This window comes from Theropithecus gelada, chromosome 19 (genome assembly GCF_003255815.1).
Source record: "Theropithecus gelada isolate Dixy chromosome 19, Tgel_1.0, whole genome shotgun sequence".
NCBI lineage: Eukaryota > Metazoa > Chordata > Mammalia > Primates > Cercopithecidae > Theropithecus > Theropithecus gelada.
In genome coordinates, this window is record NC_037687.1 from 39512257 (window position 1) to 39527480 (window position 15224).

The 15224-nt window shown below is 50.4% G+C and overlaps 1 protein-coding gene across 1 annotated transcript in view; it reads right to left on the reverse strand.

The window, feature by feature from the left end:
• Nucleotides 1-15224, reverse strand: part of SPTBN4 (spectrin beta, non-erythrocytic 4) — a 119614-nt gene that overhangs the window by 74172 nt on the left and 30218 nt on the right. The window contains exons 5-12 of the mRNA XM_025367310.1: nt 11864-11955; nt 9992-10072; nt 7352-7467; nt 2803-2915; nt 2520-2707; nt 2328-2445; nt 1902-2060; nt 617-919 (exon numbers count right to left, since the gene is read on the reverse strand). Of these exons, the coding sequence (XP_025223095.1) occupies nt 617-919; nt 1902-2060; nt 2328-2445; nt 2520-2707; nt 2803-2915; nt 7352-7467; nt 9992-10072; nt 11864-11955 (1170 nt within the window). The remainder of the gene's footprint in view (nt 1-616; nt 920-1901; nt 2061-2327; nt 2446-2519; nt 2708-2802; nt 2916-7351; nt 7468-9991; nt 10073-11863; nt 11956-15224) is intronic.

Here is a 15224-nt window from a genome sequence, read left to right on the forward strand (position 1 = left end):
TCTGTCTGCATCCCTGGCTTACTCTGTCTCTGTATCTCCATGTCTTTTTTCATTTCTCTCTCTTTTTTTCTTTTTTTTTTTTTTTTTAGACAGAATCACATTCTGTCATCCAGGCTGGAGTGCAGTGGCACCATCTTGGCTCACTGCAGCCTCTGCCTCCTAGATTGAAGCGATTCTTGAACCTCAGCCTCCCAAATAGCTGGGACTACAGGCACATGCCACCACACCCAGCTAATTGTTCGTATTTTTAGTAGACAGGGGGTTTCACCATGTTGGACAGGCTGGTCTGAAACTCCTGACCTCAAGTGATCTGCCCGCCTCGGCCTCCCAGAGTGCTGGGATTACACGTGTGAGCCATTGTGTCCAGCATTTTTCTATTTCTCTATTCGTCTCTGTCTCTTTCTCATTCTGTTTCTTTGTCTGCCTCTCTTGTCTATCTCTGTATCTTTCTCTCACTCTCTCTCTTGTTCTCTCTTTTTGTCTTCCTGGCTTTCTCTTTATCTTCTTCTATCTCTGCCCTTCCCTTTCCAGCTCCAGCTGTCTGTCAACGCTTTCAGCGTCTGCATCCTCCCTTCCCTCTGGCACTCCACCCGCATCCGCGGCCCCCGCCTGGCACCTGCATCTCCTCCATCCAGTCCACCATGTACACCATCTCCTGGAAGACCTTCTGCAGGGCCAGGTTCTGCTCGAGCCGTGTCCGCCGGGCACCCACAAGCCCAGTTAGCAGGGCCCACTGGCGCAGGACGCTGTCACGCTGGGCTGCCACCCGCCGGATATCGTAGTAGCCTTCGGCCGCCAACGCCTGGGCCAGCTCCGCCACACCCTGTACCCGCTCCTCGTAGGCTGCAATGTCTGCCTCGATCGCTTCATGTTTCTTCATGGCTGCCTCCACTGCGGGCAACTCATACCCAAAGTTGTCCTGGGGCAGTGAGCCAGACACTCACCCATGCTGCCTCAGCAGTCCACCTGTTACCTTGACCCTGTGTGACCCTGGGGACTCCCCCCTCCATTACCTTGAAGACCGGCCCTGCCCTCCCTAGTTATCCTGGAGACCAGCCCCACCCTCCCCTGTTACCCAGGTAACCTGGAGACCAGCCCCACCCTCCACTGTTACCTTGGAGACCAACCCCACCCTTTCTTGTTACCCTGGAGACCAGTGCCACCCTCCCCAGTTACTCTAAAGACCAACTCCCCTCCCCTGTTGCCCTGGAGATCAGCCCATCTTCCACAGTTACCTTGGAGACCAGCCCCATCCTCCCTTGTAGCCCTGGAGACCAGTGCCACCCTCTCCAGTTACCCTGGAGATCAACCCCACCCTCCCCTGTTGTCCTGGAGACCAACCCAATCTTCCCCAGTTACCCTGGAGAACAGACCCACCTCCTCTGTTGCCCTAGAGACCAACCCCACCTTCCTATTTCCCTGGAGACCAGCCCCACTCTCTCCAGTTACCCTGGAAACAAGTCCCGCCCTCCTGTTACATCGCTAACCTTAAACTTGTTACTCAGGAAAGAGGCTTCCCCTGTCCTGGAGATTAGGGACCAGGTTTACCTGACTCTGTTACTTAGGAAACCAATTATATCCTCCTGAGTTACCCTAGACACAAGATACAACCTCTCTTGTCATTTAAAACACTCCCCCTATTGCTGAAGAGACTAATTCCGCCTTTTCTAGTTACCCTGAAGACCAGCCTCACTCTCCCATTACCCTGGAGATCGGGCCCATTCCCCTCACCCAACAATCACTTAGAAGACCAAGTCTCCCTTCCCATCCACATTTATCACCAGGAAACTAATCTAACTCTTCCCTGTTGCCTAGGAGATCAAGTCTCCCTCTTTGGTCCCAGGACCATCAGCCCCGCCCTCCCTCCCTTTCCCCCCGGAGCCAAGCCCTACACCTTGTACCTGGGAGACCAGACGCTGGTTCTCATTCAGCCAGCTCTCCCTCATAGCCACCTTGTGGTCAAACCTCTGTGCCAGTAGTTCCAGCTTCTCCTGCCGAATCAGCTCAGCCCGTAGGGCAGCCTCCCGCTCATGCTCAGCCTTCTCCAGCTCACCCCATGCCTGCAGGAGATGGGAGGAGGCAGTCAGACTCTGACAGCTCCCCACAGTTTAATGGTCTTGACTTAGTCTGAGGCCACTCATAGCATTATGGCAACTTCATGCAAATTGGAAAACATGTTGCTTCTTTATGACACTTTACTACTGAAAAACTGTCAGAATGAATATCTAATCCACCATGCCTACAATGTGAATGATTCCCTTGAGCAGTGTGCAACCTATACAACTCCACAGTGCAACTCCACCTCTCCCCTGCATCCGTGGCCTTACCTTGTCAATATCCCAGATGCCACAGCCCTCCCGAGGCACAAAGAGGCGACGGTTGCAGGCACGCAGTTTGCTCTGGATGCTGAAGAGCAGCACCTCTAGGTTCCCCTTCTCCTGGAACCTGAAGGAGCATGAGCTCAGGAGCCATGCCGTCATGCCACCCCTGCCCGCCCTCCCTCCAGAGCTGGACCTCACTTGACAGGCTTCTCCAGCGTGCAATAGGCCGTGAAAGCCTGGAGTTGCTGCTGCACCCCACTTAAGGAGTTGGCAAATTTCTGGTTGCTGATGAGGCCCACGGTGCGGTGAATCCAGGCCAGCAGCTCGGCTGCCAGCTCCTCGTAGCGTTCTATGATCTTACCCACCTCCAACACCTGGTCCAAGACCTGACACAGCAGAGGAAGCAGGGGTCAGCCTCATCCCACCCATGCCTGCCGCCAGCTCCCAGCTTCCCACTCACCCACTCCTTGGCTCCTTATACCTTCCCGATACGCTTCCCCTCCACAGCCAGAGCCTTCATCTTGGAGAAATAGTGATAGAAAGAGACCACATAGGTGATGATGGACTTCTCATCTGGAGCCTCCATGTTCACATCTGGAGGGAAGAGGGAGTGGGAAACAAGACAGTGGGCACTTTGACAGAGTGCTTGAAGGTATTGGGTGGAGGGATGGAGAAGCCACTCTCATTAGCTGTGTGATCTTGGGCAAGATAATTAACCTCTCTGTTCCTCAGGTTTTGTCAAATAGAAATCTACCTCCTGGGATTAAATAGTGCCTGACACATATAAACCACCATAGACAAACAGCTATACTTTTCTTTTCTTTTTTTTTAAGATGGAGTTTTGCTCTTGTTGCCCAGGCTGGAGTGCAATGGCATGATCTTGCCTCACTGTAACCTCCACCTCCCAGGTTCAAGCGATTCTCCTGTCTCAGTCTCCCAAGTAGCTGGGGTTACAGGCATGCGCCACCATGCCTGGCTAATTTTGTATTTTTGGCAGAGACAGGGCTTCACCATGTTGGTCAGGCTGGTCTCGAACTCCTGACCTCAGGCGATCTGCCCACCTAGGCCTCCCAAAGTGCTGGGATTACAGATGTGAGCCACCGTGCCCAGCCTATACTTATTTCTTGAACACACCATTCCACCTTCCACCTCAGGGCCTTTGCATGTGCTGTTCTCACTGTCTGGAGCACTGCCCCTCTTCTGTGTTCCTAATTCCCGCTTATGCTTCAGAACTCAACTCAACTTTTTACTTTTTTTTTTCAACAGATGGAGTCTGGCTCTGGCTCTGTTGTCCAGGCTGAAGCACAGTGGTGCAGTCATAGGTCACTGCAGCCTCAAACTCCTAGGTTCAAGCAATCCGCCCACCTCAGCCTCCTGAGTAGTGAGAACTAAAGGTGTGCACCACCATGCCTGGCTCACCTCAAATTTCCTTAGACAAGCCTCCGTGTTCACTCTGTCTATAGTTGGTAATCCTCATGTTATTCTCCTCTTAGCATCTTATGATGTCCTTCCCAGAATGTATCACAATTTGTAATTACCTACTCACTTACGTGATTATGTCATTATCTAGAGCTTGAGTTTCATGAGGACAAAACTATGCCTCTTTTTTCTTTTCCCTTCCCTTCCCTTCCCTTCCCTTCCCTTCCCCTCCCTTCCCTTCCCTTCCCTTCCCTTCCCTTTCCTTTCCTTCTTTTCTTTCTTTCTTTCTTTCTATTTTGAGGCAGAGTCTCAAGCTGTCGCCCAGGCTGGAGTACAATGGCGTGATCTTGACCTACTGCAACCTCTGCCTCCCAGGTTCAAGCGATTCTCATGCCTCAGCCTCCCAAGTAGCTGAGATTACAGGCATGCAGCACCACACCAAGCTAATTTTTTGTAATTTTTTTTAAATAGACTTTTTCTTTTTTATAAAATAGGGACAGGGTCTCACTGTGTTGCCCAGGCTGATCTTGAACTCTTGGGCTGAAACAATCCTCCTGCCTCAGCCTCCCATAGTGCTGGGACTATAGGCATGGGACACTATGCCCGGCCATATGCCCGTCTTAGTTACTACTGTTCTGCCTTCCCTGGCACACAGTAGATGCTAAATAAAAATTTAGTTAGCTTGTAAATGGTGCACGAGGCTTGATGTCAAGAAACAGGCTTTGGGGGCAGCATCCACTTGAATCCCAGTTCAACACTTACTCACTGCATGTCCTTAGAAAATAACCTGGCTTCTCTGAGCCTCAGTTTCCCCATTGTTATAATAAAGATGAGCATGGTTCCTGCCTCCTGGGAACAATGTAAGTATTAGAAAGACCAGCCTGGCACAGAGAGGAAACTCAACAAATTCTAACATCATTTTAATTGGTGGTTGTTTTTGCTTTTTGAGTCGGGATCTGGAGTGCAGTGTTGCAATCAGAGCTCATTGCAGCTTTAAACTCCTGGGCTAAAGTGATCCTCCTGCCTTGGTCTTCTGTGTAGCTGGGACTACAGGTGTGTGCCACCACGCTCAGCTAAGATTTTTCATTTCTTTCTTTTTTTTCTTTTTCTTTTTTTTTTTTTTTTTTTTTTGTAGAGATGGGATTTCACTATGTTGCCCAGGCTGGTCCTCAACTTCTGGCCTCAAGCGATCCTCTTGCCTTAACCTCCCAAAGTGCTGGGAGTACAGGCATGAACCATCACCATGCCCGATTGATATCATTTTAATTTACCCATTGGATGCACAACAGTATACCTGGCCTTTATTCTTCACTGCATTGTCCAACTGACATCCATTAGCACATACTATGTACCAGGCACTGAGCATAGGATACAGCTATAAGAGGCAGGGTAGAGGACTGATTAAAACCATGAATTCTGGAGCCATAAGGTCTGGTTTCCTGATTTGCAATGTGATGCTGGGCAAGTGACGTCACATCCCTGAGCTGTCATTCTCATCACTTTAGAAGACAGGTTAAACCAGGAATGTGACTCAGGCCTGTAATCCCAGGCACTTTGAGAGGTCAAGGTGGGAGGATCGCTTGAGTCCAGGAGTTTGAGACCAGCCTGGGCAACATAGTGAGACCCCATCTCTAAAAAAAAAAAAAATCAAAAATTAGCTGAGCATGGTGGTGCACACCTATAGCCCCAGCTACTCAGGAGGCTGAGGTGGAAGGATCGCTTGAGCACAGAAGGTTGAAGCTTCAGTGAGCCAAGATCAGACCACTGCACTCCAGTCTGGGCAACACAGTGAGACCCTGTCTCAAAAATAGTAATAATAATTAAACAGGATTTAAATATTAAATTCAGTTGGATAAAAAAATAAATAAGTAGGCCAGGTGTGGTAGCTCATGCCTGTAATCCTAGCTCTTTGGGAGGACGAGGCGAGCAGATCACTTGAGGTCAGGAGTTTGAGACTAGCCTGGCCAACAACGGTGAAACCCCGTCTCTGAGGCCGGGCGCGGTGGCTCAAGCCTATAATCCCAGCACTTTGGGAGGCTGAGACGGGCGGATCACAAGGTCAGGAGATCGAGACCATCCTGGCGAACACGGTGAAACCCCGTCTCTACTAAAAATACATAAAAAACTAGCCGAGCGAGGTGGCGGGCGCCTGTAGTCCCAGCTACTCGGGAGGCTGAGGCAGGAGAATGGCGTGAACCCGGGAGGCGGAGCTTGCAGTGAGCTGAGATCCGGCCACTGCACTCCAGCCTGGGCGACAGAGCAAGCCTCTGTCTCAAAAAAAAAAAAGAAAAAAAAAAAAAGAAACCCTGTCTCTGCTAAAAAAAAAAAAAAAAAAATAGCCAGGCATGGTGGCATGCACCTGTAGTCCCAGTTACTTGGGAGGCTGAGGCAGGAGAATCACTTGAACCTGGGAGGTGGAAGTTGCAGTGAGCTGGGATCACCCCCACTGCACGCCAGTCTGTGACAGAGCAAGACTCTGTCTCAAAAAATAAATAAATATAAGAATAATAAATAAGTGAATAAAAACAAATAAGTAAAATAAAATGGCCAGGTGCAGTGACTCACACCTATAATTCCAACAGTTTAGGAGGCTGAAGTGGGCAGATCACCTGAGGTCAGGAGTTTGAGACCAGCCTGGGCAACATGGTGAAACCCCCTCTCTACTAAAAATACAAAAATCAGCCAGGTGTGATGGCGCACGCTTGTAGTCCCAGCTACTTGGGAGGCTGAGATGGGAGAATCACTTGAGCCTGGGAGGCTGAGGTTGCAATGAGCCGAGATCACGCCACTGCACTCCAGCCTAGGCAACAGAGCCAGACCCTGTCTCAATAAATAAATAAATAAATAAATAAATAAATAAATAAAATAAAACAGGGTTGATAGATTCTCTCTAACCAGGTCAGTGTGAAGATGAAAGTGAATAGCTCTCATAAAGTTCCCAGCCACGTGTTTGGCAGACAGTAGAGCTCAGAGGAAGGGAGCAGCTTTGATTCGGAATGGGAGGTGGGTGTCAGGGCTGATCCTGGATTGGGGCTGAGGCTGAAGTCAGGGATGGGGTTAGGGATAGACTGGAAATGGAAAAGCAGCTGAGGATGAGGATCGAGTTGTGGGAGAGGTAGACATGGGGATGGGCTAGGGCAAAATGAGGTTGGAAATGGATTAGGGTGGGGATAGAAATGGAGCTGGAGCTGAAGATGTGGTGGGGATGGAGACACTTGAAGATGGGGTGGCATTAGGGGTGGCGATGGCGTTGGAGGTGCCATTGGGTTTGGCGCTGGGGTAGGGGAGTGGGAGTTGGTTTTGGGGGAGATGGTTGAAAGCAGGGTTGGGGAGGGTATTGGGGAGGGAGGAAATTGCGAATGGGGAAGAGGAGGGGTTACGTTGGGACACGGTTGGGGATGAGAGAGGAAGAGGTGTGAGGATGGAATGTGGGAGGGATGGCACAGGAGGAAGGGGAGGCAGAAGGGGAGGAGGCTGAGGAGAGAGTTGGGATTTGGAGAGACCTCAGGATTTGGAATGGGTGCTGGGGTGGGATGGAGTTGAGTTTGACATGGCATTGGGGTTGGGAGTCCCCCAAGAGGAAGTCCAGGCTGGGCCCGCGCGAGACTCACCTTCAGGATCCAGCAGCCTCGCCAGCCCCAGGTGCTGCTCAGCTGTGCGGAAGGCTCTCTGTAGGTTGTAGTTGGCGTTGGACTTGGTGAGTTTGCTGAAGTCCACGAGATCGGGCCTGGGCAGGGGCACAGAGCAGGCAGGCAGCAGGCAGGCTCCAGAGCCGGTGGGCAAGCCGGGAGGAGGCCACCCTTGTCTGAGCGCCACCCAGGGCAAGGGGCACAAGGGCACAGTCTAGCCAAGGGGCATGCTGTGTGTGCTGTGCAGCATTTAGCTGTGATGTGAGTGTGATGGACGCAGGCATGTCTCTGTGGGTTCCCGGGAATGTGTGTGCATGCGCATTTGTTGCTGGGCTGGCCTGTGCACACAGACGAATGGGTAGGCCAGCCTGAGTGTGCTTGGAAGAGATAAGCTCACACGGTGCATGCCTGTGTATGTCTCTGTGAAGTCCTATGACAATACGAGTGTGTACAGCCCTTATGTGTGTTGTGTAAGGACACATGTACTTCTTTTCTTTTTTCTTTTCTTTTCTTTTTTTTTTTTTTTTTCCAGATGCGGTCTCGCTCTGTCACCCAGGCTGGAGTGCAGGGGTGCGATCTTGGCTTACTGCAACCTCCGTCTCCCGGGTTCAAGCAATTATCCTGCCTCAGCCTCCCGAGTAGCTGGGATTACAGATGTGCATCACCACGCCCCGCTGATTTTTATATTTTTAGTAGAGACAGGGTTTCACCATGTTGGCCAGGCTGGTCTCGAACTCCTGACCTCAAGTGATCCACCTGCCTAGGCCTCTCAAAGTGCTGGCATTACAGGTGTGAGCCACTGTGCCTGGCCAGGACACAATATACCAGTTGACACATACATGCTTACTTTGGGGATTCTTATGTGGTGTTATGCAGTGGTTAGAAGTGTGGGGACCAGAGCCAGTTCATCAGAGCTTGAGCCCCAGCTTGGTCACATCCTGGTTGTGTCACTCAGGATGAGCTACTGCATTTCTCTGTGCTTGGGTTTCCTCTAAAATGGAGATATAATAGTACCTGCCGGCCAGGCACGGTGGCTCTTGCCTGTAATCCCAGCACTTTGGGAGGCTGAGTCAGGCAGATCACCTGAGGTCAGGAGTTTGAAACCAGCCTGGCCCAAATGGTGAAACTCCATCTCCAGTAAACATACAAAATTAGCTGGGCATGGTGGCACATGCCTGTAATCCCAGCTACTTGGGAGGCTGAGGTGGGTGGATCACCTGAGTTCAGGAGTTCAAGACCAGCCTGGCCAACATGGTGGAACCTCATCTCTACTAAAAATAGAACAATTCTCCGGGTGTGGTGGCGGGCGCCTGTAATCCTAGCTACTCAGGAGGCTGAGGCAGGAGAATCGCTTGAATCTGGGAAGCAGAGGTTGCAGTGAGCTGAGATCGTGCCACTGCACTCCAGCCTGGGCGACAGAGTGAGACTCACCCTCACAATAAATAAATAAATAAAAATAGCACCTGCCCACAGGTGGATCGGACACATTGAATGGATACATTGACTATTGAATGCTTTAGTGGGAAGCACTTAGAACAGTGCCTGTGCGTAGAAAACACTGAGCGAATGTCACCTAGTGTGAGGATGACCCTGGTGCAGCTTGTGAGTTTCTGTATATGGAGGTGGGTCTGGGTTTCCCTATGTGTGTACGAGTGTGTGTAGGTGTAAGAGGCAGGGATTGTGAGTGGACAGGTGTCCACAGCAGAAAATGCTGGATTCTGGCTTCTGCTACACCACCACAAGCCCCTTCCTGCGCCTGAGACTCAGTTTCCCCGATATGTCATGTGGACCATGATGATGTGTGTATAATTTGTGTGGGTGTCTGACCCTCAGCCATTTCAATGGCAGGCCCCAAGTTATCAATCTGTGGGTGTACAGGGATGGGGACACTAGGGGCTCACTTTGAGGAAGCATTTTCTTTTCTTTTCTTGTCTTTTGGGTGGGGGTAGGGGTGGAGTCTGACTGTTGTCCATGCTGGAGTGCAGTGGCACAATCTTGGCTCACTGCAACCTCCAACTCCTAGGTTCAAGCGATTCTCCTGCCTCAGCCTCCCCGGTAGCTGGGATTACAGGGGTATACCACCACGCCTGGCTAATTTTTTTTTTTTTTTTTTTTTTTTAGTAGAAATGGGGTTTTGCCATGTTGGCCAGGCTGGTCTTGAACTCCTGACATCAGGTGATCCACCCGCCTCAGCCTCCCAAAGTGCGGGAATTACAAGCGTGAGCCACCGTGCCTGACCTGAGAAAGCATTTTCTGATAGGAGGAGGTGCTGGGTACACAGCAGCATGGACAGTGACAGGGGACCGAGCTTCCTACCTTGCGGGCAGACTGTGCACGTGTGTGGGTATCTGTGTGTGTGCACACATCTGTGCAAGGGCTTATGTGTGTCCATGTGTGTGCACAGGGTATGTGGCCTGGACAGGAGCCTGTGTGGGTGTTCCTGTGTGTAAATGTGCAGGACATGTGTGTGAAGGGAAAGAAAAGTGTATGTGTGTGTAGAGGTGAAGGGATGGGTCTTTATATCTGTGTGTGCCATCTACACACGTACATGTACAGGGTGTGCAGCTGCGGGGATATGGGAGGGTGCAGGGCAGGGCTGGGCTGCCCCAGGCCGAGTGGTACCTGTGCCGGTGAATGAGGGCATTGAAGGCCAAGCCATCCCGCCAGCTGGTGGTGAAATTCTGGATGTTTACCTCAGGGTAACTGGAAGTGTGAAGGGAGAAACGGAGGCAGAGATTGGGGAGAGTTAGGAGGGAAGAAAGAGGGAAAAAGCGGGAGACCGAATGATAGGGAAGGAAGGTGAGAGAGAGGGGGTAGAACATCGAAAGATGTATGGGTGGGTGGGTGTTGGGTGGTTAGAGAGAGAGATAGGTAGATACATAGATAGATGATAGATAGATAAGAGATAGATAGATAGATAGATAGATAGATAGATAGATAGATAGATAGATAGAGGTTGATAGATGATAGATATATAGATTGACAGAAGATAGATAGATAGACAGATAGATAGATAGATAGGTAGATAGATAGATAGATAGCAGGAGAGGAGAGAAAAAGAAGCAAAAGAAAGAAGAGAGAAGAGGGAAGGAGAGAAGGAGGAAGCAGAGGGAGAGAAGGAGGAAGCAGAGAGATAGCAAGACAGGGAGAGAGCAAGATACAGACAGAGATGGGGAGAGAAAGGAGAGGAGAGAGAAAGAAGACATGAAGGAAGAGAAAAGGGAAGGAGGAAAGGAGAGAAGGAAGGAGGAGAAAAGAGATAAGTACAAGGAAAAGCAGACATAGAGACAGACAGACACATGGAGAAACAGATGGTAAAAGTCCCCATGATCTCCCTTGCAAGACAGACAGCCCAGAAGGATGAGCGTCAGAGAAGCCCACCTCCATCCCATACCTGCCCCTCCCTCCATCCTCCTAGGGGCTGCTCTACAGGGGACAATTGAGTTTCAGGTCTTACTGCTCCCTGCAGGGCAGAGAGTTGGGGGCCCAAGGGAACCTGCCCAGTAGAGCCTGCACTCCACCCCGCCGCCAGCTCAGCCACACTGAAGGGACCCAGGACTTTGAACTTTCCTGTGTATGCCCTGTGAGGCAGAAGGGTGATGCTCATAGCGGGAGAGGGTGGCCAGAGCTTGGACATAGCGCTGAAGGTCCACATAGGTGAATGTGAGATCTCTTGAAATGTAGGATGAAATGGGATGGGGGACAGAGAGAAGAGAGCAGGCTGGGGACAGTTCACCTCGTTCCAGCATTGGTCTCTGAGGAGTCCAAGAGTTCTCTTTTATTTTTATTTATTTATTTGTTCATTTATTTGTTTGTTATTTATTTTCAAGACAGGGTCTTGCTCTGTAGCCTAGGCTGGAGTGCAGTGGCATGATTGTGGCTCACTGCACCCTTGAACTCCTGGACTCTAATAATCCTCCCATCTCAGCCTCCTGAGAACCTGAGAAGCTACGACTATGGACGTGTGTCCAACAACAACAACAATAAACCAACTTTTTGTAGAGATGGGGTCTTGCTATGTTGCCTAGGCTGGTCTCAAAGCCCTAGCCTCAAGTAATCCTTCCACCTCATTCTCCTAAAGTGATAGGCATGAGACACTGTGCCCAGTGAGGCCAAGAGTTCTACATTTGAAACTGGGTGGGGTGCAGTGGTCCCAGCTACTTGGGAGGCTGAGAAGGGAGGATCACTGGAACCTAGGAGGTCAAGGCTTCAGTGAGCTATGATCATGCCACTGCACTCCAGCCCGGGTGACAGAGCAAGACCCTGTCTCTAAGTAAATAAATACATTTGAACCCATCCTTCCAGCATGTTAGGAAGGATTATTAGTCAAGGCTGGAGACGTGGATATATTTTATTTACCAGTTGGTTAGCTTCAGATGTAACTTTTTGACCCTGAAGACATGGGCTGCCTCTTGAGCTCTTGTCTGGGAAGGAACTGCAGAGGTTAAGGGACCACTTGCCTAACCTCCTAAGGAAGGTGTTGGGGGTGCTTACCCAGCTGTCTTCATCTGACACCACAAGAGCAGAGCATCCTTGGCTGAGCGTGTCTCTCTGTTGTCCTCAGTCTCAATTTTGATGACTTGAATCTGTGAAAATACAAAAAATGGCTACCAGGGACTGGAGAGCTTGAGGCTTGGAGACGCCCCCCACTCACGATCTGCTACCAGAGAGGGTGGCAGGTGACAGAGGAGATGGGGGAGGCAGCTTCTAGCTGGGAGTGGGGGTTCAGGAGTGTGAGGATAAGTTCTGGAGTGGGCCAGGACATCCACAATTAGGGGAGCAGTTAGGACTCAGGTCTCAGTTTCCAAGGAAGCCTCCAAACTGAGCATCTGGGCCACTTTCTTGGTCTAAGTCACCGCTGTCTCCTGCCTAAGTTAGTGCGGTGGCCTTCATGCTGATCTCCCCACTCCCGCATCCACAATCTGTTACCTACCTGGCAGACAGAGGGACCCTGTGAACACTCAAATCAGATCCTTGCTCCTCTTGTCAACACCCTCCGTATCTCTGTTTCATTCAAGGTAAAATTGAAAGTTCCCATGATCTCCCTTCAGTAAATTGATGACCTCATCTTCATCAGCTCACTCCACTCCATACCTGCTGGCCTCTTCCGTGAATCACGAGCATTCTCCCTCCTTGGTCCTTTAGCACTGGCTGTTCCCTTTAACTGGAATATCCTTTCCCCAAGTCCCACATGGCTCCAACCTCCTTCAGGTCTTTACTCAAATGTGACCTTCTCTGTAAGGCCTTCACTGACCATTTGATTTTAAATCTCATGACGCACCCAAATTTCATATCCCCTTCCCTGTTTTATTATCTTCTTAGCATTTACCACAGCCTATACATTTTATCTTTTCATCAGATTTACTGCTTTCCCCACTAAAATGTAAAAGCTCCAGGACCACAGGGATGTTTACCTGTTTTGTGCATGGTTGTATCTCACTTAGTAGTGTTTGATAAAGTTCTGAATGGCCCAGAATCGAGAGTGGATTCTAGAGCCTAAGGTGGGTATCTGAGACTTGGGTCCTGGATTTAGGAACTAGGTTTGGCATGTGGGTTCCAAGGGAAAGAACCAAGACCCTTCTAAGGAGGTCCCAGCCCCTACTGCAAGGTTCCAGCTGCCAGCAGTGATCTCCCACTCTCATGATCTCATTCCCCAATTTTGTTCTGACAGTGTCCATACCTGTCTCCAGTGTCTCCTTGTTCCCTGAGCTCCATGCCCAGGACCCAGTGGACTCCTAGATGTCCCCCAGCTCTTCTATGTCCTGGACCCATAACCACTGGACCTATTTCAAACTGGCCCTCAGGGTGTTCCTCAAACCTGCTCCCTCTCCCTGTCCCTGTCTCAGGGCAGCCCCATCATCCTCTAGTCCCCAGGTCAGAGCTCTGAGTCTTCCCCTGGACACCGTCTCCCTCTTCCCTCCCATAAGGCCTGTCCACTCCACTCCCTGAGTGTCTCCCCAGCCTGCCCCCTTTTGCCTCCACATAGTCCCACCCTGATCCAACTTCATCCTCCTCCCTGGGCTCTTGGCTCCCAATATTGGTGAACACCTCCAACCCAGAGGGATCTTTCTTTCTTTCCTTCCCTCCTTCCCTCCTTCCTTCCTTCCTTCCTTCCTTCCTTCCTTCCTTCCTTCCTTCCTTCCTTCCTTCCTTCCTTCCTTCCTTCCTTCCTTCCCTCCTTCCCTCCTTCCCTCCTTCCCTCCCTCCCTCCGTCCCTCCCTCCCTTCTTTCTTTTTTTTTTTTTTTTGAGACAGAGTCTTGCTCTGTCGCCCAGGCTGGAGTGCGGTGGGGCAATCTAGGCTCACTGCAAGCTCTGCCTCCCGGGTTCATGCCATTCTCCTGCCTCAGCCTCCCAAGTAGCTGGGACTACAGGTGCCCACCACCACGCCCGGCTAATTTTTTGTATTTTTAGTAGAGACGGGGTTTCACTGTGTTAGCCAGGATGGTCTTGATCTCCTGACCTCATAATCCACCTGCCTCGGCCTCCCAAAGTGCTGGGATTACAGGCGTGAGCCACCACGCCTGGCTCTTTTCTTTCTTTTCTTTCCTTTCTTCCTTTCTTTCTTTTCTTTTTGAGATGGGGTTTCGCTCTTGTTGCCCAGGCTACAGAGCAATGGTGCGATCTCAGCTCACTGCAACCTCCGCCTCCCAGGTTCAAGCGATTCTCCTGCCTCAGCCTCCTGAGTAGCTGCTGGGACCACAGGCACACACCACCGTGCCCAGCTAATTTTTAAAATATTTTAAAGGTCTCATTAAGTTGGCCAGGCCGGTCTCAAACTCCTGGCCTCAGTGTTCCTCCCACCTCAGCCTCCCAAAGTGCTGGGATTACAGGCCACTTCACCTGGCCCTGCATAGCTTTTTACACTTCTTCTCTAACTAGAACTGGTCCTTTTTCCATATATGTCTTCTTTACATATTTATGTATTTATTATGCATCATTATGCATTGGATCCCTCTCTTGTCCACCAATGTTTTGCCATTAATCCCGTGGCCGCCCAGGCGCAGTGGCTCATGCCTGTAATCCCAGCACTTTGGGAGGCCGAGGCGGGTGGATCACTTGAGGCGAGGAGTTCGAGACCAGCCTAGCCAACATGGTAAAACACTGTTTCTGCTATTATTCATTATTCTTCTCACCACAATGTAAGCTCCTAAAAGGCACATCTTTGTCTGTTTGTCTCTACGCTGGATCAAGATTGCCTGGATTCTAATTTCAGCTCCAACACCCAGCTATGTGTGATCCTGGGCAGATGACACCTCCTATCTGGGCTTCCATTTCCTCACTGGCAAAATGGGCTAATAAATACTGTCTAATTTGTGGGGTTGCTATGTGTATTAAATGTCAAGTGCTTAGAACAGTGTTTGAAACAAGGTCGATACAACATAACATGATTATCGTGATGGTGGTGATATGACAATTACTTTCATCATTATTTTCATCCCTACCACCTGGAATAGGATTCCAGCATATTAGGATATTACTGGCCGGGCGCGGTGGCTCACGCCTGTAATCCCAGCACTTTGGGAGGCTGAGGCAGGTGGATCACGAGGTCAGGAGATCGAGACCATCCTGGCTAACACGGTGAAACCCTGTCTCTATTAAAAATACAAAAAATTAACCAGGCCTGGTGGCGGGCACCTGTAGTCCCAGCTACCCAGGAGGCTGAGGCAGGAGAATCATGTGAACTCGGCAGATGGGGCTTGCAGTGAGCAGAGATCACGCCACTGCACTCCAGCCTAGGCGACAGAGAGCGACTCCATCTCAAAAAAAAAAAAAGGATATTATTGGAAGGAATGAATGAATGGGTAAACGGTGGGGAACGCCTTCCTAAGTCCTACTGGTGCGGGGCTTGACAGG